The sequence below is a fragment of the Spermophilus citellus genome (assembly GCF_964194105.1).
Source record: "Spermophilus citellus genome assembly, contig: SCAFFOLD_131, whole genome shotgun sequence".
NCBI classification, from domain to species: Eukaryota; Metazoa; Chordata; class Mammalia; order Rodentia; family Sciuridae; genus Spermophilus; species Spermophilus citellus.
The window spans coordinates 868,050-893,653 of record NW_027672905.1 but is presented as its reverse complement, the minus strand read 5'-3'; the positions used below and the strand labels follow the sequence as shown (position 1 = coordinate 893,653).

General features: G+C 42.5%; 2 protein-coding genes across 2 annotated transcripts in view; one reads left to right on the top strand and one right to left on the bottom strand.

Moving 5' to 3' along the window:
- Positions 1-1,596: 1,596 nt before the first annotated feature.
- LOC308640396 (cell surface A33 antigen-like) lies at positions 1,597-8,471 on the bottom strand (the record flags this gene model as incomplete). Its single annotated transcript, XM_081312322.1, has 5 exons — positions 1,597-1,729; positions 2,098-2,233; positions 2,866-2,985; positions 6,726-6,872; positions 8,432-8,471. The coding sequence occupies 5 exons, from the start codon at positions 8,469-8,471 to the stop codon at positions 1,597-1,599; spliced, it is 576 nt and encodes a 191-aa protein (XP_081168448.1).
- A 92-nt stretch (positions 8,472-8,563) lies between these two features.
- The window catches only part of LOC308640395 (SAM and SH3 domain-containing protein 1-like), a gene marked incomplete at both ends in the record, with an annotated part of 84,507 nt that continues 67,466 nt past the window's right edge, over positions 8,564-25,604 (top strand). Inside the window, one exon of the mRNA XM_081312321.1 lies at positions 8,564-8,675. Coding sequence (XP_081168447.1) covers positions 8,564-8,675 — 112 coding nt within the window. The remainder of the gene's footprint in view (positions 8,676-25,604) is intronic.

The window sequence follows — 25,604 nt, the reverse complement described above, 5'->3', positions numbered from 1 at the left end:
CTGAGGGCACGGTGGCCACAGGTGAGATGGACCTGGGTCAGGTGGACAAAAAGAATCATCTGCTGGATGGATGTGAGCTACATATGACCTGGGGGGACATCTCTAAGCAGCCTAGGGCCGTCCTGGGGTGACATGCACAGCCAACATTGTCATATGCCTTAATATTTGAAACCGCAAGGGAGGATTGTGTGAAAACTGACTTGAGTGCCAAACAAGGGCCAGTTGGGTGGCTTTTGACTCTTCTACAGCACCCTGAGTCTCTGAACTGTCCATGAAAACCGTGAAGTGGGAACGGGTGCCAGTCAGCCTAAGGAGACCATATTGTGGGTGATTTTGACAGTGATAACCTACAACAACCAAATTCCACTGAGTTTCTAGACTGAGATAAGTTCACCTCCACGGCATCAAGGTGCAGCCTGCAGGTCGCCTCCTCTTTGAAGAACTCAGACTGCCTCGGGCTGCTATCTGCCCCACCATGTCCTGTGGCCTCGTCCCTCCCTCAGGTAATGGTGTTGCTGGGTCACTTCCTCCACTAGAGCCTCGCTCCTACCTAAGGGTGTCCTGGGGACCAAGAGGACAGGCATACAGTAGGTGCCTACAAATCACCTGCTGTCGTGCTGACATGATGGGTCCGATTTCCTGGTTCTCATCCTCACTTGGGTCATCCAGACAAGACATCGATATTTGCTTAACAGTAAACTGTGCTTGGATGAGAACAGCCATGGGGTGGCCCCAGGCAGCAGGCAGGGCAGTGGGCTGGGGGGCCGAGGCTGAGGCATTCGCAAGCCTCCACCAGGTGCACCATGTGGGCTGGGAGGCAGAGGTGGGCTCGCCACTCCTTCTGGGAGCCACCAAGGGAGGAGCCACAGGGAGGGGGGGCCCCTGTACCATCCGTGAGCTCGTGGGTGTTCGTTTTAGATCAATTCAGTTAACTGACAAGTGGGGCACACCGTCCTATCAGAGAGGACCCACAAAGGAGGCCCGCCCTTCCAAAGCAGGCTCCCAGTCGCTGCGGGGACTCCAGGGAAGCAGGAGCTGTGAGGGACGGGCACCCCAAGGGTTCCTACTCCAGGCCAGCTGAGGCTGGGGCAGCTGGAGGCTGAAGGCCAGCTGGAGTGTGCCCGGGAGTGAGGTGAACAAGGGAATCCTCCGCGTACTCATTTATTCTTTCACTCTTTCAGCAAAAATGCACTCAGCGCAACCCTCTGTGGGGTGCCACTCTGGGTGCTGGGCTCCTTTGCAGGGCTGGAATGGCGTCCTCGGGCAGTTCTGAGCAGGGCTGCCCACATGCTGTGCACGCCTGCGGGAGCTCCTGCCAGCTTCAGCCGCTGGAGGCTGTGGCCTGGTCCAGGTCTGGGGGCAGACCCTGAACTAGGTGTGGCAGTGGGCAGGAGTCATTTTTCAGGGGAGTGGGTTGGCGGGTTGGTCACAGGTGGGATTCCTTCAGCCAGGCCAGCCAGGCCCCCAGAAGCAAGCATGGGGAAGAAGTGCTCCCACCACTGCCTGGGCTGAAGGACAGAGCCGGGCCTGGGAGAAGGAGGCCAGGAAGCAGGAGGATGCGCCCCAACCCTCCCTGCACCCAGATGCAGCGGCCCGTCACTGTCCAGCTCGGTCAGGGGATTCGCGCCCTGAGCTCCTCTGGTCTTCGTGCCTGTAGTCGTCTTCCTCTTCCCTCCCTCTGGAAAGCTCTCTCAGTTGCTCTGATGGCTCCTGGTAAGCCGCCAGGTTCCTGCAGGCCGCGATGACAGAGGGGAAGGTCCCTCACCTGGGCCCCGGGAAGCTGGGTTCCTGCAGACTATGGGAAGAGCAGCCTTCACACCCGCCACCCCACCACCACTGCAAAGGGACCTGCATGGAGGGTCAGGCAGGGAGTGGGCAGGAAGGTGCCACAGACCTGACCTGCAGGCACTAGGGAGCAGCACAGGGACCCGCCCAGGCCTAGCCCCGGCCAAGCACAGACCACAGAAGCCAGCCCTGGGACTGTTGGGTGAGCTGCTACAAAATAGGGGTGCCAACATAGTAGGTTCCCCAGAGGGGGTGGACATGTCTGTGAGGAGTGGGCTGCCCAGGCCCCCCACAGCTGTGCCCAACACTCACGGCCTCGTGTCCTCCTTGTCCACCTCCTTGTCATCCTTTTCCCGGAAGCAGCAGCAGTAAATGATGATGCCGATGATGATGAGGGCTGCCACCACGCCCCCAGCAATGTCCGCATACAGGGCCACGTTCATGAAGGCTGCAACAGGTCAGAGTAGCTCACTCCCCAGCCCCTGACGTGGCTGGTGCCAGGGGGCAGCAGGCAGTGCAGGGGGCTGGGGAAGGTCCCTCCCAGCCTCTGGGCCTGTGGCACTGTTGGCTTCTGGCCACACCCCTCAAAAGATATAGTCTACAGGACCGTGACCAGTCAGGCCAGGGACACTCCTCAGGTTAGAGAAGGGACAGATTGGTCCCTGGTTCTGTACCTCAACACCCTGTGTCACCCAAGCTCTGAGACCTCGGGTGTTCGTCCCGCCAGCTCCTAGCTCATGCTGGAGCTAGACCTGGTGTCTAGCTGAAGAGTGTCCCACCCTAAAAAGATGGGCCCGGGCTATGGCAGCTGTCCCTGGGTACAGCCCCATGATCCCTGAGTGACTCTTGGGGCAGAGGACTGGGACCCTCCAGAATGCCAGGTGCTGAAGTCTCAGGCTCCACTTCCAAAGATCCAGTGAACTACACTGGCCCCCAGGTGAGGGCAGGCCTGGGACAGGAGGCATCTTGCCAGGTCCCCATGCTGCCCTGCCAGTGAGTGGCTCTAAGGGAGTCCCAGTTCATCTCCCGGGGCTCAGCTGAGTTGGGACCATGGCCAGCCACCTGCCCCACAGCTCTCACAGGGTCTGACAGCCACGGTGATGTTGCAGAAGGCCGTCCCCACGTCGTTGCTGGAGGTGCAGATGTAGTAGCCTGACATGTTTGTGGAGATGTTCTTCAGAAAGACGGTCTGGCCTGAGACTGAGGGGACAGCAGAGGGTGAGGCCGGGGCAGGCAGGGCCCGTGGACGGAGCCGCAGCAGCCACTTGCTCTGGGCAGGGGAATCTCCACTTCCATGGCCGGAGCCCAAGCCACGGTGGCTCAGTGGCACGCGGCTTGTTAGCCCTGCGTCCTCGGCAGGCCCTGTGGCTCCCTTGGGCCTGATTCCCCACCATGGTCAGAGCTGGCCACACCTGCCCCGCAGCTCGTGGGCGGGACATGAGGTGCTGCTGGTGAATGTGGCCTGGTGTGGCCTGAGGGCTCCAGGGAAGCACAGGAGCAGGGCTCGGAGGGTGCTTCACGGCTGGAAGGCTGCTCACCACCCGAGACCTAGCTCGGAAGGCCAGGCTGAGCACAGGTGTCTGCCCCAAGGGTGTGCGTGTGCGCTGGGGGGAGTGGGGTGTGGGTATGGGTGTGTGGGGGTGGGGTGTGGGGGTGTGTAGGGGTGTGGGGGTGTGGGGGTGGGGTGTGTAGAGGTGTGAGGTGAGGGTGTGGGGGTGTGGGGGTACAGGTGTGGGGTGTGGGGTATGGGGTGTGGGTGTGGGGTGTGGGCGTGTGGTGTTGGCTGGGGAGGAGGCAGGCTCTGGCTAGGCTCTCTTACCCCCATGGCTCCAGGGAGCCAGCCTCTCTGAGCCTCAGCTGGGAAGTGGAGTGAAGACACCATCCTGAGTGAGGGAGCAACGGCAGCCTCAGGAGGAGCTGGAGACCCGGCCTCCTTGTTGACTACAGAGCCAGCCTCCACACCTGCTTCCACCGGGTGGTCACATGCCCTCCTGGGCCCTCGTCCTGCCCTCGCTCTTCCAGAGCTGCCCCTAACCTTCAGCAACAAGTCCAGCTCCTCTCCTGGTGACAGGTTATAGGCCTGGCCTGTCCACCACCTGGCTTCATCTCCTGCCCCTTCCCCAGGGGGAAGCCCCGCCTGGCAGCCTCTGGTCTCTCCTCAGCAGCCTTTCCTGTCTGGATGTGCCACGCAGTGCACAGAACCCTCCACATGCTCAGCCCTCCAACAGTGTTGTGTGGTGGGTGGAACAAGGGCGCCCATCTCCAGGTCCTAGACACAAAAGTCCTGTTCAGGTCTCGAACTCCCTAGAGAACACCACAACTGTCCTTCAAAGTTCATACTATGAAAGCCACGCATGCCCATTATGAGGATGTGCAAGGGACCCAAAGCTGTCCCTCCAGCTGGTTTAACCTGGAGTCTACAAGCTGACCACAGCTAAGGAGGGCCCTTGTCCTTTGGCCTATTCTGTCCACAGAGGAGAAAACACAGAACAAAATCCCAATGGCGCTGTTGGAGCCAAGAGCGAGAGGTTTCATGTGTTCTGAAGGGTCGGAGGAAGCCTTGCAGGCGTGGGCGCCACCAGGCCCCATACCTCACCACATGGCCTAGGGCTGCTTTCCTCCAATCTTTTCACAAATGCAGTACTTTCTTCTAATTCCTCCCTGCACACTGGGGCACTGACCACTGGATTCTCTCAGAGGCTGCTCTTTCTGCCCTGGAATCCCACCTGCGTGTTCCAGAATAACACTTCTGGTCCTGGCAAGGGAGTCCATGAGCAAAGCGAGCTTAGGTGTCTCTGGGCAGGCGTTAATGCGCTCCCTAAGGCACAGCTCTCCATGTCCCTGGGTGCTAGCCAGCCCTGGGAATCTCTGATAAGGGTTTATGGCACCAGTGGTCCCATTTCCTCAGTGCACTGTTTCTTGTTAAGAGGGGAACACGCTGTGGGGAGGAACACGCTGTGGGAAGTGCTTGCAGACCCTGGGTAAGCTTAGACCTGAAGCTTGACAAGGTGACACTCCGTCTAAGGCCAGGCACACACAGCGCCCTGCCGACGGTACCTGGCGGGTAGGGCAGCGTGAGGCACAGCTGCTCTGCAGTGAGCCGGGCACAACCACTCTGTGGGTCTGCCTTTGTGAAGGAGCTGGGGCTCCAAAGCTGCCTTGTAACGGGACTGATCAGTTCTGACATCCAGGGAAACTGCTGTTTCTGCTGCGGTGGTGACACCTTGTGGCTAAGGGGTACACAAAGGGGACAGCCATTGCCTCCCACCTTCACTTGGTTGCTGCTATGAGAAATTCCCCTCCCGGAAGCCCTGGTCCCCCCAGACACCAATGTCGGGTTATCAAGGCCTGACTTTTCTGCCCATCCCCTGCCTCTATGGCTTGTCCATGAGCTCTGGCTGCCACTGCTCACCCTGGGGGCTAAGGATCCTCCTGACCCACCCCTGCCCTTTACCACCTCCTTCCCTAAAGTATTCCAGCCTCCTTCCCTGATACTCGAATCCTCTTCCTTCCCGGATGTGGAACTCAGCTGACCGGCATGGGCTACAAAGTGTGCTCAGAGGTCTCCCCTGGGTGAGCTCCTCCAGCCCTGCCCACAGCCTCCCAGGAAGGTGACTAGGCTCCTCCTGGTTTTGTCGTTTCTCAGATAAGGATAGCAAGGGCAGAGAGGCTGCAAGAGACTCGCAGCTACAAGAGGAGAAATCCTGGCTTCCTGGTGGCAGATCCCTGTTCCTTTCTCTGCTAGTTTGTTTCCACTGAGTGCCAAGTCAGAAGGGACCGATCTCTGATGTCGGACATTCTGTCTGCGAATGCAGGAGGTCGGAGAGGCCATGCCAACATGGTGGGCTGCAGTGTTTTAAAAGTCAGAAGAGGTTTCGGACCGACACACAGAGGAAGAAGATGGGGACAGGTTCCGGGCCCGTGGCAGGTGGGGTGGGAGAGCCTCTCCTCAGGACCTCAACATCTGGCACTGGTGCGGCCATTCACAGCCCTGCCTGTCCCCCAAGGTCCCCATTCTGACTGAGGCAGGACAAAGCTGCTCCCTCCAACCTCCTGCCTTGCTCTTAGACCCCCCAGGGATCACCTGAGAACTAAGCTTTGGCTCCTGGTCTCAGAGAGGTCTCTCCCGGGAGAGGCAGAAGGGCTGGGACCCGGTGCCCTGGGAGGCTTCCAGAAGGTGCTGAGGCCCACGGCAGAGGCCTGCCTCCCTGAGGGACCCTTCAGGCCCTGTCATCCCTGTCTTCAGGAGGGTGCAGCACTGGGTGAGCAGCGGGCAGCTGGTGCGCTCATGCAGGACTTTCCACACGGGCCAGCGCCAGGCAAAGGCAGTATAATATTTGTAGAACTCTTTTTCCCTCCAGCTTCTCTCTGGACTTAAAGGTCAAATACCAGCTGCCCAGCACAGAGCTGGTCTCCTGGCAACAGTAGCAAACCTCCCGCCTCCTTCCTTGTGGCCCATGTGGTGAAACTGGGGGCAGGGCCATAAACGGGTGGTGACTTTGCAGAGGAGGGGGTGGTGAGCCTGGGTGGACTGGGATGGGATACAGATAGGAGGTGGGACTAGGACATTCCCCTCTTGGGTGGAGCCACAAGCTTAGACTCAGGGCCTCAAATGTACACTTTAGGTCATAATTAAAATCCCACCAGTGCCTCTGCACAGAGTGGCCATCAGTTTGTGCTTTCACAGGAGAAGAATAGGATGGGGAATGAGGAAACTGAGACAGCACTTATCATATGCTTCTGCTGAGTGCTTCTGCTAGGTGCTTCCCGTGAATCATTTTCATTTCTCACAAATACCTGCCAGGTAGGCCTTATGAGATACCAGTGCATGAATGGAAGGCCCCAGAATCACAAGTGCCCAGTGGAGGAGCAGCCCTCCAGGGCATCTGACTGGTCAGCCCTGCCTCCCGGCCACTCTCGCCTCCCCTGCTGTCCCTCACCTGGCGGGACCAGTGGCTGCTCCTGGTTCTGGGTGCTGTAGCTCTTCCAGCTGTACTGCGGGGCCGGGGAGCCCTCTGCTGACTGGCAGGTCAGCTGGATGTTGTTCCCAATCACTGTCTCTCCCTCAATGCTGCAGGAGGGTGGCACTTGGAGGGTGGCACTGGGAAGGAGAAGGAGCACGTTGGATGGGGTGGGCCGCCACCTGCCTCCCCAACACCGTGTTCATTCCCAGGCCGAGGAATCTGCGCTCAGTGGTGAGATGGGACGCTGGGAGATCACTTCACTTCAAAGTATGGGCTCCCGCTGTCGCCCGCCGAGAGGCAGCACGGACGTGGCCAGCATGGTGTCCGGCAGGGGCACCCCAGCTCGGATCCTGTGCTCTCTACTTCAGAGTCACGGGATTTTGAAGGCAGTCCAATGTGGCCATTATAAAGATGGGGAACTGAGGCCCAGAGGGGTCACCTCTCATGGGTGCTGGCAAGCTGGGATAGCCCCCAGTTCTCCTGACTGCAGACCCAGCGCCCACTGCACATCCCTAAGCTGAATCCTCAAGAAAGACCAATTTTAGCTCAAAGAATAATATATCTTATTAATTTATGCTTAAATTAAAATGTAATAACCTGTCTTCCTTGGAAGCCAGGGTGAGTGAAGAGGGAGAACATGGGAGGAATAGATGAACTCTAGATAGGGAAGAGGGTGGGAGGGAAGGGGAGGGGGCAGGAGGTTAGCAAGGATGGTGGAATGGGATGGACATTATTATCCAAAGTACATAAATGAAGACACGAATTGGTGTCAACATACTTTATATACAACCAGAGATATGAAAAATTGTGCTTTATACTTATAATAAGAATTGTAATACATTCTTCTGTCATTTATTTTTAAAAAATCAATTAAAAATTAAAAATGAGAAGGATTTGTTCAATCATTTGCTCTTCTTTGGACCTCCTATAGGATAAGGACCCCCTTTCTGTCCTCACGGGCCCTGTCACTGGTCTCTTTCTCTATTTATGGTGCAATTTATCACATGCTCCTGAATGGTAGGTTGTTTCTTTCTTCTTGATAGGAGACAGGACACACACTTCAGACACACAAAACTGTAACCTAATAGGAAGATTTATAGCCAGGAACACACAGAGAACTCACTAGGTTATTTTGGAAATTTGCTCTTTATTTATCTTCTACTGTTTCTCGGTTTGGGCAGATAAGGTATTTTCTACCATGGCCCCTGTTTCCTCAGTGGACAGTCTTGTGAATGCAGTGGGCAAGTTGAGGGGGGAATAAAGATACATGAGAAAAACAGAAAGAGCCAGAACCCCCTCTGCTCTTAACTTTTGTCCTTACGTGTGGACTACTGGTGTTGAATTCCTCGTGAATTATTCTACAGCTATTTGCCTCGTAGCAAAAGTAAAGGAAGTAAAATTGATTCTTTTAAATAGGAAGGTACTAATGGCCTTTTCCTGTTAATTCAGTGGCAACACTAATGTTGGCTTCTAAGCATAAAAGACAGGAGGAGTGGGGAGGGAGATGTTTCACAGCAAATGTTATTGATCTTGATGCTGATTTAGGCTGTATTATTGTTTATAAAGTTGGTGACTTAAAATTTAAAAAATCCTTTGTGTGTGCAATTTCTAGGGAAAAAAAAGTAGACAATTTAAATGACATTCCCATTTGAGAGAGGAAATCTAAATGAGTGTTTGGATACCGTCTATGGTTAGATCATCGATCTGTGTGCTTGAAGGCATAGCTACATTACACCAGTTTAGGATTATTTTTCCATCTGTGAAAAATGTGAAGGGGGGGGACTCTGTGGTCAATGCCACAGTCACATCACCACATGCCCCGTTGTGACAGCCAGCCCCGACTCTACACATGCCTGAACATGGGATTTAACCGACACCTAGCACCCAAGGCCACCCTGACTGTGAGTGTGGGCTGCATCCCCACAGGTCGCAATGCAACCTTTTTTTGTTCATTGGGTATTTTTAGAGGAAGCACAGGATAGAAAATAGAAAATAACTTTGATTTTTGTCTTGTTTCCTTGGTTTTTACAATGAGACTGTAAACTGGTTGTCTCTTGTTTCTTTACCTCCCTAGTGGACACAGTTTGAGACACTAATAAATAATAAAATAAAAGTTTTCAACCTCACAAAGCAAAAGACCAACCTGGAGGCAACGACAACTCTTCATTGCACATGTGGCCTGTCCACATTTCTCTACAATATCCTTTTCATATAATGCCATTTATTATCATTAGACACTTAATATACTTTATAGTAGTGATGAATAACAAATGAATACACTGATTTTAATTTCATCAAGGACAAAAGATATATTTAAAGAAAATATTAAAATTCTAGAATAGTACTGCCAATTCAACTTTCTATAATAATGGGAATATGCTCGATTTATGTGGCACGCTATGACAGCCACTAGCCACAGATGGCTACTGAGTATTTAAATTGTGACTAGTCAGACTCAGAAACTTAAGTATTATTTTTATTATTATTACTTTTGATGGTATCAGGACTGAACCCAAGGACTCACACATGCTAGGCATGTAAGTGCTCTACCATTGAGCTCCATCTCCAGCCTAGGAACTAAAATTTTTATTTTATATACTTTTGCTTAATTTAAACTTAAATAGCTTCAGAGAAATAAAGGAAGGGATCACTAACGCTCTTGATTTGTAAAATTTAACAAAGATAGCACCATTGAAGTTAATGTATAGATTTTGCTACAGCCTCTCAAGACACTGAGATTACAGGCATATGCTACAGTGTCCAGCTATTTTTTATATTCTTGATGCTAGCCATTCTGACTGAGGTAAGATAGAATCTTTTTTTTTAAGTTGTAGATAGACACAATATCTTTATTTATTTATTTTTATTTATTTTTTAAAAGCCTTTTGGGATAACTCACAGAACTTGATAGATTTATGAGAAAACTATTACAAAAATAGGAAATCCAAAGAATCCTAGGAAGTAAAAAATAAAAGGAAAATTAACAGTGATGAAAGCAAATACATACTAGATTTTAAAACATGCTAGAACAGCCCCTTCCCAAAAACTTACCAAAAATAAACATTAATTTAAAAAAAAAAACCCACAACATCAAGAGAGAATATTAAAAAAGACAAATGTCAAGTGATAACTACCTATTTTTGGAAGGTAGAAAACAGATTCAGAAAGTCATTAAACTGGGCTTGGAGTCTCAGTTTACCAGAAAGGCTAAAATAGAGTTGCAAGTTCAAGTGTTGTGAGACACGTCTCAAAATAAAATGTAAAAAAGGCTGGGCATGTAGCTCAGTGGGAGAACTCCCCTGGGTTTCAATTCCCAGAAATACAAAAGAAAAAAAATTAAATATTTATTTCTTTAGTCTTTAGATGGACACTGTATCTTTATTTCACATTTATGTGGTGCTGAGAACCAAACCAAGTGCCTCACACACTCTAGGTGAGCACGCTACCAATTGAGCCACATCTCCAGCCCCTGAAAAATTTTTAAAAAGGTCACTAACTCAGCAGCTCAGAAATTCAAGGGAGTTCCTAAAAGAAGCTAGTATATTTTCTCCAAAGTGCCTTAAAAGCTTAGAAGTTAGAAATATGAAATGCATAGATGAATCATGTATTTACAAGACTTAAAACTTTTATATGAAAGTACGTAAAGTAGTCTGATCTCCAAGGAACCTGCCTCTCCTTGCAATCGAACTGGGAACTAAAACCAGAGATTGAGTCAGACCAGAGACAAGCCAGTCCCACCCCTCCCTTCAGACACTCCGGCAAGGAGCCAGGGGCCCGCCATAGCAGAGAGGGGAAGTCACCAAAGTTCGGCCAATGAGATTCCTTCCCAGCGGAATCTACTTTAGCATGTGTGTGACTCCCACACACATCAGATACAAACAACGAGGAAACTTCAAAAATCTCTCCATGGGCGTGACTGTAAGGGCCAATGGACTCCCGACCCCCAACTCCCCCTACTGCCAGTGACGTTGGTGTGACTGTAGGGGCGGCGGGAAGCAGAGAAGACTCCCCATCCCCAACTCCCCCAACCGCCAACTGAGAGGGCATGAGGGTAGGGACAGAGGGAAACAGAGGACACTCCAGACCCCCAACTCCTCCTACCGCCAGCCGAGTGGTCGTGATTGTAGGGGCTGAGGGAAGCAGAGGGGATCCTCGACCCCCAACTCCCATTACCACCAGTGGCGACACCAAAGGTCTTAGCCGCCAGCTTCCGAGGGTGTGCCCACCAAAGGGGTCCGGAAAAATTAAACTATTGACTCCCAGACCACAGCTCCACGGCACTGGAGCTTAGATTAATGAAAGAGAGAGTGCTCAGTCGTTCGGGAAATAGGGCACGCGGTGGGGCTGACCGTGTAACCAGATCCTTGGGGAACCGCCTCCAGTGAGCAGGACCTGGCTGGCTGGCAGGAGGAAGGAGAGGAGGGGCCATAGAAGTGAAACGGCTCCGGACCAACAGGATTGAGAGACTCCCAGGAGCCGCCTTACAGGAATTGCTGTCGACACATTGAGGGCAAAACTCAGCTCGGAGGGCACAGCTCTGCCTACGGGAAGAGAAGAAAATGGATCTCTAAGACCTAATTTTATTTCTTATTTTATTTTATTTTATTTTTTCTCTCCCCTTTTCCCTCTTTCTTTCCCCTTTCAAGTTTTATTTTTCTTTCCATTCTCCTCTATGCTATCTATCTCCCTCTCCTTCTTTCTTTTCAAGAGCACCTTCCTTCCCCATCCCCCCAACTTTCATCCCAAGCATTTCGTCCTCCATTATGTGTAATTGTCTAAATGCAAATAGGTGAATGTTTCGAGACCGTCTATAGCGCTCCTAAATACCTAGCTACTACCAACACCCTGATCCAATCGACGGTTAGTATCCCCCTTCAGTAGAGCAACCTTCTAAAGTAGCCAAGACATACTAACCCTAATACCTTCATAGCACTTAACCTAAAGTCCTAAGAACAAACAACAAATCACTATATGCATACAGAATCCGGAAGCCCTTTATAAATTCAATGAATCAGCTCTAAAGTACAATAAAGCCCAACATCTCTAGACATAATCTGCCACCACAAAGGAGAGATAACAGAGATATACAAAGCCAAAACAAATGTATAGGAGAAAGCAGTTACAAAGCAGTCAAACAAAGCTGGAAAGTAACGTGAACAACATGAAAAAACAAGGCAAAAAAGGATTACAGATAATGCAGGACAACTTAAATCTACAGGAGGACCTAGAAGCATCAGAAACATGGACAGGGAAAGAAATCAAGGCATATCTAACTCAGATGGAATGGAATATTAGAGAAGACATGAGACAGCAAGTCCAAGCATTGAAAGTATATTTTGAAAACAAACTAAATAAACAAATTCAAACTGCAAAGAATGAGCTTTACCAGGAGATAGAGATCTTAAAAAAACAAACAGTAATCCTAGAAATGCAAGAAACCATAAACCAGATTAAAAACTCTAACGAGAATATTAAAAATAGACTAGATCAAGTAGAAGTCAGAACATCAGATAATGAAGGCAAAGATTATCAACTTGAAAAGAATATAGTCAACACAGAAAAGATGCTTAAATCTCATGAGCAATCTATCCAAGAGATATGGGATCTCATCAAAAAAACAAATTTGACAGTCATTGGGATAGAAAAAGGCACAGAGGTTAAAACCAAAGGAATGGACTACTTATTAAATGAAATAATCCTAGAAAACTTCCCAGAGATGAAAGATGGAATGGATTGCCAAATCCTGGAAGCCTACAGGACCCCAAACATCCAAAACCGTAATAGACCAACTCCAAGACATATAATTATGAAGATAGCCAACATACAGAACAAGGAGAGAATATTAAAAGCTATGAGAGAAAGGAGGCAGATTACATTCAGGGGTAAACCAATTAGGTTAACAACTGATTTTTCATCACAGACTTTGAAAGCGAGAAGATCCTGGAAAAATGTATGTCAAACGCTGAAAAATAATGGATTCCAACCAAGAATACTGTATCCAGCAAAATTAAGCTTCAGATTTGATAATGAAATTAAAATATTTCACGATAAACAAAAGCTAAAAGAATTCGCAGCCAGAAAACCAGCACTGCAAGCATTTTGGGCAAAATTCTACAAGAAGAGGAATGGAAAAATAGTGCCCCAAACTAACAGTGGGAGGTATCTCAGTAAAGGGGGAGGAAAATAACCAAAAAGTAAAACTAGCCAAACTAAAATAAATAAATAAATAAACATAACTGGAAGTACAAATCATATTTCAATTGTAACCTTAAATGTTAATGGACTAAACTCACCAATCAAGAGACACAAGCTACTAACCTGGATCAAAAAAAAAAAAAAAACAAATCCAACAATATGATGCCTTCAGGAGATTCATATGATAAGAAAAGAAATACACAGGCTGAAGGTGAAAGGTTGGGAAAAATCATACCACTCATATGGCCCTCAGAAGCAAGCAGGAGTGGCCATACTCATATTGAATAAAATCAACTTCAAACCTAAGTTAATCAAAAGGGTTAAAGAAGGACATTATATCCTGTTAAAAGGAACCATCCACCAACAAGACATAACAATTATCAATTTGTATGCACCAAACAATGGTGTGGCAACGTTCATAAAACAAACTCTCCTCAAATTCAAGAGTCAAATAGACCACAACACAATAATTATGGGTGACTTCAACACACCGCTCTTGCCATTAGACAGATCCTCCAGACAAAAGCTGAATAAAGAAACTATAGAACTCAATGATACAATCAATAATCTAGACTTAACGGACATATATGGAATATATCAACCATCATCAAGTGTATACACTTTCTTCTCAGCAGCACATGGATCTTACTCAAAGACAGATCATATATTATGCCATAGGGCAACTCATAGTAAATATAAAGGTGTAGAGATAATACCATGCACCATATCTGATCATAATGGAATGAAACTAGAAATCAATGATAAAAGAAGGAAGTAAAAATCCTGCATCACATGGAAAATAAACAATATGTTAATGAATAATCAATGGGTTACAGAAGACATAAAGGAGTAAATAAAAAAATTCTTAGATATAAATGACAATTCAGACACAACATACTGGAATCTATGGGACACAATGAAAACAGTTTTAAGAGGGAAATTCATTTCCTGGAGTTTATTCCTCAAAAAAAGAAAAAAACAACAAATAAATGAACTCACACTACATCTCAAAACCCTAGAAAAGGAAGAGCAAAACAACAGCAAATATAGCAGAAGACAAGAAATAATTAAAATCGGAGCAGAAATCAACGAAATTGAAACAAAAAAATTGAAAATATTGATAAAACTAAAAGTTGGTTCTTTGAAAAATAAATAAGATCGACAGACCCTTAGCCATGCTAATGAAGAGAAGAAGAGAGAAAACTCAAATTACTAACATACGGGATGAAAAAGGCAATATCACAACAGACACTACAGAAATACAGAAGATAATTAGAAAGTATTTTGAAACCCTATATTCTAATAAAATAGAAGACAGTGAAGATATTGATAATTTTCTTAAGTCATATGATCTGTCCAGATTGAGTCAGGAAGACACACACAATTTAAACAGACCAATAACCAAGGAAAAAATAGAAGAAGCCATCAAAAGACTACCAACCAAGAAAAGCCCTGGACTGGATGGGTATACAGCGGAGTTTTACAAAACCTTCAAAGAAGAATTAATACCAATACTTTTCAAGGTATTTCAAGAAATAGAAAAAGAAGGAGCTCTTCCAAATTCATTCTATGAGGCCAACATCACCCTGATCCTGAAACCAGACAATGAAACTTCAAAGAAAGAAAACTACAGACCAATATCTCTAATGAACATAGATGCAAAAATTCTCAGTAAAATCCTGGCGAATTGAATACAAAAGCATATCAAAAAAATTGTGCACCATGATCAAGTAGGATTCATCCCTGGGATGCAAGGTTGGTTCAATATACAGAAATCAATAAATGTTATTCACCACATCAATAGACTTAAAGATAAGAACCATATAATCGTCTCAATAGATGCAGAAAAAGCATTCGACAAAGTACAGCATCCTTTTATGTTCAAAACACTAGAAAAACTGGGGATAACAGGAACTTACCTCAACATTGTAAAAGCTATCTATGCTAAGCCTCAGGCTAGCATCATTCTGAATGGAGAAAAACTGAAGGCATTCCCGCTAAAACCTGGAACAAGATAGGGATGCCCTATCTCACCACTTCTATTTAATTTAGTCCTTTAAATACTAGCCAGAGCAATTAGACAGACAAAAAAAATTAAAGGCATAAAAATAGGAAAAGAAGAACTTAAAATATCACTATTTGCGGACGACATGATCCTATACCTAGAAGACCCAAAAGGGTATACAAAGAAACTACTAGAACTAATAAATGAATTCAGCAAAGTGGCAGGATATAAAATCAACATGCATAAATCAAAGGCATTCCTGTATATCAGCAACAAAACTTCTGAAATGAAAATGAGGAAAACCACCCCATTCACAATATCCTCAAAAAAAAAAAAAAATACTTGGGAATCAACCTAACAAAAGGGGTGAAAGATTTATACAATGAAAACTACAGAACCCTAAAGTGAGAGATAGAAGAAGATCGTAGAAGATGGAAAAATATACCCTGTTCATGAATAGGCAGAACCAACATCATCAAAATGGTGATATTACCCAAAGTTCTCTACAGGTTCAACCAATGCCAATCAAAATCCCAATGGCATTTCTTGTAGAAATAGATAGAGCTATCATGAAATTCATATGGAAAAACAAAAGACCCAGAATAGCAAAAGCAATTCTAAGCAGAAGTGTGAATCTGGAGGTATAGCGATACCAGACTTCAAACTATATTACAGAGCAATAGTGACAAAAACAGCATGGTACTGGTACCAAAACAGGCGTGTTGACCAATGGTAAGAATAGAGGACACAGAGACCAATCCACAAAGTTAGAATTATCTTATATTTGATAAAGGGGCTAAAAGCATGAAATGGAGAAAGGATAGCATCTTCAACAAATGGTGTTGGGAAAACTGGAAATCCATATGCAACAAAATGAAGCTGAACCCCTTTCTCTCGACATGCACAAAAGTTAATTCAAAATGGATCAAAGAGCTTGATATCAAATCAGAGACTCTGCACACCTGATAGAAGAAAAAGTTGGCTCTGATCTACATATTGTGGGGTTGGGCTCCAAATTCCTTAATAGGACGCCCATAGCGCAAGAGTTAAATACAAGAATAAACAAATGGGACTTACTTAAACTAAAAAGTTTTTCCTCAGCAAGAGAAACAATCAGAGAGGTAAATAGGGAACCTACATCCTGGGAACAAATTTTTACTCCTCACACTTCAGATAGAGCCCTAATATCCAGAATATACAAAGAACTCAAAAAAACTAAACAATAAGATAACAAATAACCCTATCAACAAATGGGCCAAGGACCTGAACAGACACTTCTCAGAGGAGGACATACAATCAATCAATAAGTACATGAAAAAATGCTCACCATCTCTAGCAGTCAGAGAAATGCAAATCAAAACCACCCTAAGATACCATCTCACTCCAGTAAGATTGGCAGCTATTATGAAGTCAAACAACAATAAGTGCTGGCGAGGATGTGGGGAAAAGGGTACACTTGTACATTGCTGGTGGGACTGCAAATTGGTGCAGCCAATATGGACAGCAGTATGGAGATTCCTGGGAAAGCTGGGAATGGAACCACCATTTTACCCAGCTATCGCCCTTTTGGGTCTATTCCCTGAAGACCTTAAAAGAGCATACTATAGAAATACTGCCACATCAATGATCATAGCAGCACAATTCACAATAGCTAGACTCTGGAATCAACCTAGATGCCCTTCAATATATGAATGGATAAAAAAATGTGGCATTTATACACAATGGGGTATTATGCAGCACTAAAAAAACAACAAAATCATGGAATTTGCAGGGAAATGGATGGCATTAGAGCAGATTATGCTAAGTGAAGCTAGCCAATCCTTAAAAAACAAATGCCAAATGTCTTCTTTGATATAAAGAGAGCAACTAAGAACAGAACAGGGAAGAAGAGCATGAGGAAAAGATTAACATTAAATAGAGACGAGTGGGGGGAGAGAAAGGGAGAGAGAAGGGAAACTGTATGGAAATGGAAGGAGACCCTCATTGTTACACAAAATTACATATAAGAGTTTGTGAGGGGAAAGGGGGGAAAAAACAAGGGAGAGAATTGAATAACAGCAGATGGGGTAGAGAGGGAAGATGAGAGGGAAGGGGAGGGGGGATAGTAGGGGATAAGAAAGGTAGCAGAATACAACAGTCACTAATATGGCATTATGTAAAAATGTGAATGTGTAACCGATGTGATTCTGCAACTTGTATTTGGGGCAAAAATGGGAGTTCATAACCCACTTGAATCAAATGTATGAAAGATGATATGTCATGAGCTTTGTAATGTTTTGAACAATCAATAAAAAATTAAAAAAAAATAAAATGCTACTCTTATAAAAAAAAAGAGATAAGATTCTTATCCCTGTTTTTTCTCTTCTACAGACCATAGTTCTTAAAATAATGTGAACATTTACACTGGTGATTGCCTTTGTCAAAAGTGCACTGTTGGCATGTTATATTTTCAGGGGAGTCATTGGATTCATTGTTGGATTAAGAAGATATTGATGGAAATAATAAATGACCACATCAATCCATTCTCAAAAAAAAGTCCCCTAAATAATAGATTCCTCAACATATTATTGTATCTCTCTTGCTGAATTGATTTATTTGTGGGGCTAATTTCACAGTGTACAGGCAGACTTAAAAAGTTTCCAGAAATTTGGAAATAATAAACCTGGAAGAGAAACTAACTCCAAGAGTAAAGAGATAGGAAAATATGCATAATTTCTAAATTAAAATTTTCTTCCTTTACTTTCCTTTATGCCTCCATTTTCTATTTTTTATTCTTATCCTACCAGTGAATCTGCCCTGCCTCCCTGAAATGAAGAGCAACTTTTTCATTCTGAGAGAGGAAGTAGCCTCGGGGGCTGGCAGGTGCCAAAGAAGCTGAGAATGGAGATGCCCCCCTGCATGGGTATGTCTAGCACAGGCTAACTAAATCTGATAAGTTTTTTTTTGAATTTTGTCCTATTTTGTTCCCTCTTCAGGCCAACTAAATATGTATATCATCTGTTTTTTATTTCTATAAATTGTAAGTGCTTCAGGGGGGTAGGGACTCTAACTACTGATTCCCAGTTTAATTCAACTGCATAAACTTCACTTTTTCCTTTTCCATGTTTTTCCTATTTCTCATGCTAGTAGTTGGCCAAATCCAGTCAGCCAGGATGCAGGCAGGGTCCCTGGCCTCGACTGTAGGCAAGAGTTTGTGTATGAATCGACCTGAATGACCAAACTTTCCTGGTAGTGTTTTAATTTTATGCTTTCTTAAACCTCTTGCAAAGAACAAAAGGCCAGAGTTTTATCTGCAGTGCAGGGAGCCATCTTGGAGATCCATGAAAGGAACTATGCCAAATACTATAGGGTAAGACTGCTAATGTCATTGCAAAAATTACTGAGATCATATCACTCAATACAATAAGGTCTTCCAGAACTTCAGGGATGATTCTGATGAATTAATGAAATCAGTGACCTAATATTAAGTAGAAAAAGAATTAAATAAAATTAAATGAAGGTTGAAGGATAGTAAATCAACATTCATATATATGTGAATATATATGTAGCATATATATGAATATATTTAAATCTAGCATATACCCAAAGGTTTTCTTTTTAAGTTACTTATAACTTATAATAAATTATTAGATCATGATTTATAAACAAAAATAAAACATTTTTTGGACTATCTGATCCCTCCTTAATTTGTAAACTCTTAGAACACACTTATTTTCATAACATAATTATTTAAGTAGGACCACTAAAAATCTGTCTTCCGTGTAGTAGGACATAATAAGAACCATTGATTACATAAATAGGGATTTACCTGAAATGTCATACTTAAGAAGTGTGTGCATAGAATCAGCTATGGTCAATTAAAGAATTAACTTTTTTGTAACCAATGCTGTTAAAGCCCTCTTGGAAAACCTGGACTGCTACTGACTTCCAGGTCTCAGGCTTATGACTGAGCAAATAGGGCCATTTACTGATATACCCAAGACTCTCAGTGTAATTTGTGAACCAAAAAAGCGAACAAATAATATGATGCTGCACCTGGAGTTTGGTGACAGGTCCTTGGCTTGTCATCCTATCCTCAAGGGGCTTTTAAAAGTCCAATCTAAGATTTCTCAAAAAAGTTATGGCAAAGTAAAGCTAAAAGACCTGTGTGGTCAATTACAATTCTGGATGCACTTATACAAACAATCAGGTCAAATTTAATGAGGAGAGACTATTTTCAAACTGTAATCATCTTACTTTGATTATCTTTAATTGGGGGGTGATTGTAGAAAGAAATCACAAGGGGGTGATTACAGAAAGACAGTGTGTATTTTAATGGAATACTCTCTCTTGTTTTGAGGTTATTATGTATCTGTAACCTAGACTGACCCCTGCCATCTTGTAACATTCTCAGTCCTTACCCATTTTTTTTCAGTTCTTCCACTTTCCTTCAATATCTGGCTTTTTGAGCAATCCAATGTTTCTCTCACTCTTCTGACTTGAATCAGTTAAAACTAAAATCTGATTGTCCAAATCATGACAGGAACTTCAGGTTGTAAGATAGCTGTCATTTCCCCAAAACCCTCGAAGATGAAGCTGGACAAGTTGATATAAACTTCAAAGTATTCCTCTCCACTATAACTTAGGCCACTGAGAAGTTTCACTGAATTAACTATGTCTTCTAATGCTTCTAGGAAGAAACAATGATTGTGACACTCACATCTAGACCATCACCAAAAATACTAAAACTTCAAACTGGAAAATCCTTCAGAAGGTCATTGTTATTCACTTTTCATCTAAAAATACTTCATACCAAATATTTAAGAATCTGCTCTGGGAGTTCAAAAACTGGGTTTATAATCTGCTCTAACCATTAATCTTTCTCTTTTTTAAATTTCCACAGAAATGTCCCTTATTAGATTTCTGATAGCTTGCCCATCTAGCAAATATCTTATCCTCCCATAGAATATGGAATATGGAACTGTTTGAATCAGATTTTTCTTTGCTGTGAACTATAGACCTAATAAGAATAAGGGAGGGGAGGGAAGGTTTATATTGGCTTATGGTTTCAGAGATTCAGTCCATGGTTGCTCACTCTCTAGATCTGGGCCCAAGGTAAGGCAGGACATCATGACAGAAGGGCATGGTAGAGGAAATCAGCTATCTGTATATAGTTACCACCCAGTTAATGCACATCCATATATTAACCCATTGATTAGGCTACGCCTTTCATAATCTGATGATTTCACCTCGGAAAATTCTTGCATTTTTCTCAAACACAAGATATTTGGGAGATACCTCTTGAAGCCAGATTTAAAGTTAGGTAGTCAGTGTAGTTAGGTAAATCGGGTCTAATATCCAGTAAAATCTAAAATGGAGGCCATGCTGATAATGATTCCAGGAAACGCAGGACAACTCATGAAATGGAAAGGCCCTAGGCCAAAGTCCACCCCAAAGGAATGTTTATGGAACCCAGGAAAGAGCTCCCAACAGATTTGGAGATAGCCCATCCCAAGAAGTGATAATGAAGTCCTTCCTGCCCAGATTACTTGTTTGGCCCACCTGTGTCCCACCCCTCAGGCCTTCCAACCTACATTCCATCACCAAAACTATAAAAAGGGGAGACAACTGCACTTCCACGGATTCCACCTGTTGGGTCACCTTCTTCCTCTGGGAGAAGTCTTTTCTGCTGTCCTTTAATAAACTTCTAATTTCTACTCTGACCTTGCCTCGGCGTGCTTTTCTGGTGTTATTCTTCAACATTGGGGAAGCAGGGACTCACTGGTCAACAGCGTAACACTCTTATCAAAACCAGAACAAGAACCAAGTCTTTAGTCTTGTTCTTTACTGTTTCTTTATCTTTGATCTAATAGATGTTCTTTCTCTTTGCAAATACCTTACTTACAACTTCTAACTAAATCTTTTCTCCATAACAACCAACACAAATCTTTTGGAAACTTCTTGAGAGCTTTCAAGTGGGGAAAATAAGGGATTAGCAGCCCACTAGTGTGATATTCAAATTAATTTAAATTGAAAACCTATGAATAAACAGCAGACTCAGAAAGAAATAGCAAGTTAGGGTGGCTCAAATTTTGGGAGAAGAAAGATCATTACCACTGGGAAGTACAAATTCAGTTACTTTTAAGATAAAAAAAAATTCCATAGAAACTTGCATTCTTCCTCTGGAAGTTCTAAGTTTCTCCCCTTCTCCTGTTTGTTGAATTGATATGTAAACCATGAAATGCTGTTCAGTGAGTTCCTCTTATTTAATACTCCCATTTGCACATGTAAATAAACCTTGAGTTTTCTCCTATAAAGCTCTTTGCTTTCAGCTAATTCATTGCCACCTGTGAACATTCTCCTCTCTCAGACTAATGGGCCTAAATTAGTCAAAGAGATATTTTCCTTATAACTCATGGTTCAAAACCCAGGTGGAGGAGATAAGGCACACTGAGCAAGGTGTAGGTGTCCTATGCAAAACACCCTAAAACAGAACATTTTCAACCTTGTCAAGTGAAACCTGTATTGAAAAATCTGCTTCAAGACCTTTATGTTTAAAAGCTTTGAAGGGGAATAGCATGGATGGTGAAAGGAGACCCTCATCATTATACAAAATACATGTATGAAGATGTGAATTTGGTGTCAACATACCTTATATACAATCAGAGATATGATAAATTATTGTATAATGGTGTATTAAGAATTGTAATGCAAAATAAATAAATAAATAAATAAAAATTTTAAAAAAATCTTTTAATGAAACAGTTTTGTGCCATTGGAAGTGTCTTACCCACTTCCAGCATTTGCTCTGTGCCCTCCCATTGCATTCTGAAGGTCATGTTGAAGTTCCAAGTCTACAGGAGATTGGCTTCACTCAACTTTGAATTGACAGAGTAAAGACATAGGGTCCCTCACTCCTACTCTTGTACCACTTAGTACTTGTATTCTTACCCTTGATTAGTGTTACCATTATTATTATTATTATTACTATTATTATTATTACCTTTGATTAATATTACCTTGATTATTATAGTATTTTCTTTACTCTTCTTTATTTATCATCAACACATTTGAAGTAGTTTTTGGATATTATGTATTTCCTCATTAAGCTTTCAAATAAAATCTTGAACATGTGTTTATTTTTTATGTATTATAGGATCATTATTTTGCTCTTCAGTAGAATTAAACTTTAAAAATAAAACTATAAAAGGGTAATTCTCTTTTTAAATGCTAGTAAAATGATAAGGCTAGAAGAAATTGGAGAGATCATTTAATTCATTTAACATTTTATTTATTTGAATTCATAGAGACACATTGAAATGGTTTTCCCACCTTTTGGTTGTCAGTGTCACAGCTATAGCTAAATACAAATTTCCAATTTTAAATCCAGAGTTTTCACCCAATTGTAGCACACTGTTTATTGAAAAATTTATTTAATGGATCTGTCTTGCATCAAAGGAAAAAATAATAATATAATGATAAACTGCCTATTCAGAACCTAAATAAACACATTAATAAAAAAGTAGAAAGTAATCTATTTTTCAATTCTTTTTTTAATTAATTTCCACTAATATTCCCTCCAAAATAGGAAAAACTACAAAATTATTTACACAACTGAGTATGGTTATATAAAAACATAATTATATATAAAATATATACATAATTACTTTATCAAAAATTTGTGATGTCAGAAAAGGAAATACTAACCAAAAAATACATGTGACAATATTTCATTACTTGAGGTCTCTAAGTAATGAATAATTTGGGCTAAGGAGGAAATTAAATTGAATTTCCTCCTATTTCCACTAGGTACTTGCTGTGCAATCCTAAATTAGTTATATAGAAAGAAATTTGATTTTCAATGTGAAGCAAAAGTATAGGGTTCAATATTGATGACAATTACCAGAAAAGCATTACATGTTTTATGCTAAATCTAAATGATTGGGACAGGAATACAGATATAAAGTTTTAAGTTGAAGACAGTTATAACAAAGCACTGCACATTTCATCCTTAAGGTCATGGTAAAAAAAGGACCTCTGCATGTATGTTCACTGTTCAAGATAAAAAAGCAAAAAAAAAAAGTAAAACTAATGCAAACAGGTCTGACCACAACTCCTTGACCAAGAGCAACCAATACCTTAATTTAAATGCATTTTCATGTTAAAAGATATGATCATGGGAGACTAGCACAATTTTAGACATACTTTTGACAGCTGGGAAAATTGGAAAGGCACACTAACAATTTGCAGCATAAACATTATTATTCCTACATAGCATACAAATATGCATATTCCCTATCCACAACTGTATTACTGTTGTTCACCCCTTAACTTTCTTGCCTCTCCATCTATGGAGGTGTCATTTTAGCCTCCTGGCAACTTTGACTATGTGGTAGCCATGTTCCCATGGGAATCAATGCAATAAATACTTCTTACCTCTCTTTGCTAGCTTTTATTTTTATCCTACATGAGTTAAAAGAACCAGTAAGCCAGTGACAAATGGAAAACTGTATTATAAATAGCACACATTTCAGGGTTATCAGATTCTAGCCCTAGCCAGAGCCTTGAGTGATTTTAGGAAGCATTGCAAATTTCAGATAACTGATTGATATGCAAATTATGTTCTCCCTGATAAAGATTTTAATTGACTTCCTCCACTTAGGGAAAACTAATCTTATTGGGGAAAACCAATCTTATTCCATTTTCAATTTGTCTCAGAATTTTTTTTTTATTTCATATAAATTTGTTATGTTTTATGTTTCTTTTGAAAATGTTATATCTGCATCATTCCCCACACGAATAAGTAACGTCTTAAATGCTCATTTTCATATCTTTATGAAAGTCATTGATTTTACCTATTCCTGAAAATTACCTTTTGACAGATACTTACTCTAAGCCTCTCTAAGTTTTGGAAACTATTAAATTAGGTAATGTGTATTCCTGGCATTTAATGCATTGTATTTTCCAGGCATATGCTTATATAATCTTAAATGTTTTTCTTACAATAAACTGGAAATGCATGTTTACCTACTAATATTTAATCAATAAAAACATTATTCATGAATGAGCAGTAGATAACATGAGTTTTAATTTAATTCGAATATATTCTTTCTTAGCACAACAGTTTACCAAATATGAGTTAGTATATCATTTACTTCTACTACCTTTAAGCTATGTGTTGTAAATTTTAACAAGATGGTTTTCTTTTTGATTATCAGAGTAGGAAGTAAAATATAACACCAATTAAAGTCTTCATTCTTTTAAGAAATGTGAATTCTAATTAAAAGATACCATTATATCTCAGATTTACACAACCTTAAACCTCTGGGCATCATGGGCTAATAGCTCCAGGCTGCAGGCCAATTTCAAGTATTTGAGGTCTAGGGAATCTTGGTTAATCCAAGATACCTGGGTAAATTTGGGGGCTCACAACATGGTACCCAGAAATATGGCACCTTGGAGTGCTTAGTAATTTGAGTTTAAGAAGATTTTCAGTTTCAGAAGGTCTTTCTGACCTTCTACCATCTTCCACTCTTTTTTCTACCCCAAGAAGTCATAAAAACCATAATTCCTCTACCACACTGCAGACCCTAAAACCTAGGATGGTGTCTGACTTATTTTCCTTCTGTCTGAAGTTCATCTTGTATCAGGTATACTGCTCCAAATATAGGAAGAAGAAATGTCATAGAGACACAAAAAACTACTTGAACAAGACTACCCAAATCCATGTCCCCCTGTTTATTACCATTAGATCATGCCCTTCTTTTTCAATTATGCTTATACAGAGTGATTCACTTCTTTCTTCTGACTTATAAAAACATATAGTTTTCATGTCTTTGGGTCTTCATTACTGAAGCCTCCCATGACATAAAATTGTAATGAACATATTTGTTATGATTTTCTAACTATGTCTTTTGTTAGAGGGATGTCAAGCATGGCATTTATGATTGCTAATGAAAAACAATGACTGCCCCTCATGGTGAGTTTTTCTTTATCAACCCTTCAGCTCAATCAGTTGGAGAAACAACAATAGAAACTTACAGTGACAACAATAATAAAATTCTTTTCAGTATCATTTCATGACCATGAAAAATTACAGTATATCAAACGAGCATTCTTCTCTTGTCCAGAAAATTGTTGTTTTGTTAACTTTTTTTTTCAAAAGGTTAATCATACTGACCCCATTCTGTATCATGAACATTTCCCTTGATGACTATTGAAAGCATTCTGTTCTTAAGTCTAGTTGCTTTTTCCCATCCTATTATGCTCAGCAATTAAAACAAAACTGTTCTTAAATTGAAAATCAGTGATAAGATCACTATTAAATGAGAGAGATGGTTCAATGATAAGAGTGTTTTTCTAGTATGTCAAGACCCTGAATTCCATGCTGAATATGATCAACAAGAAAGGAAAAAAAGAAATAAAGAGAAAATATAACTCTTCAGAAATTGGGCAATTCCTTCAGATACTATTCTCAGTCTCAAGTAATAAAAAAGAAACAGAACTTCTACCAATATCAAATATAACACAACAAATAATTGTAGTAAGGTGTAAAAAAGAGGGCTGTGATGGCAGGTTATAGAGTTTCTATTAGAATAAGTATGTTACTCAAACAGAAGCCACATGGAAAGCCTCTAAGGTCTCCTGTGAAAATGGGGTGATGGTATTGTCACAGG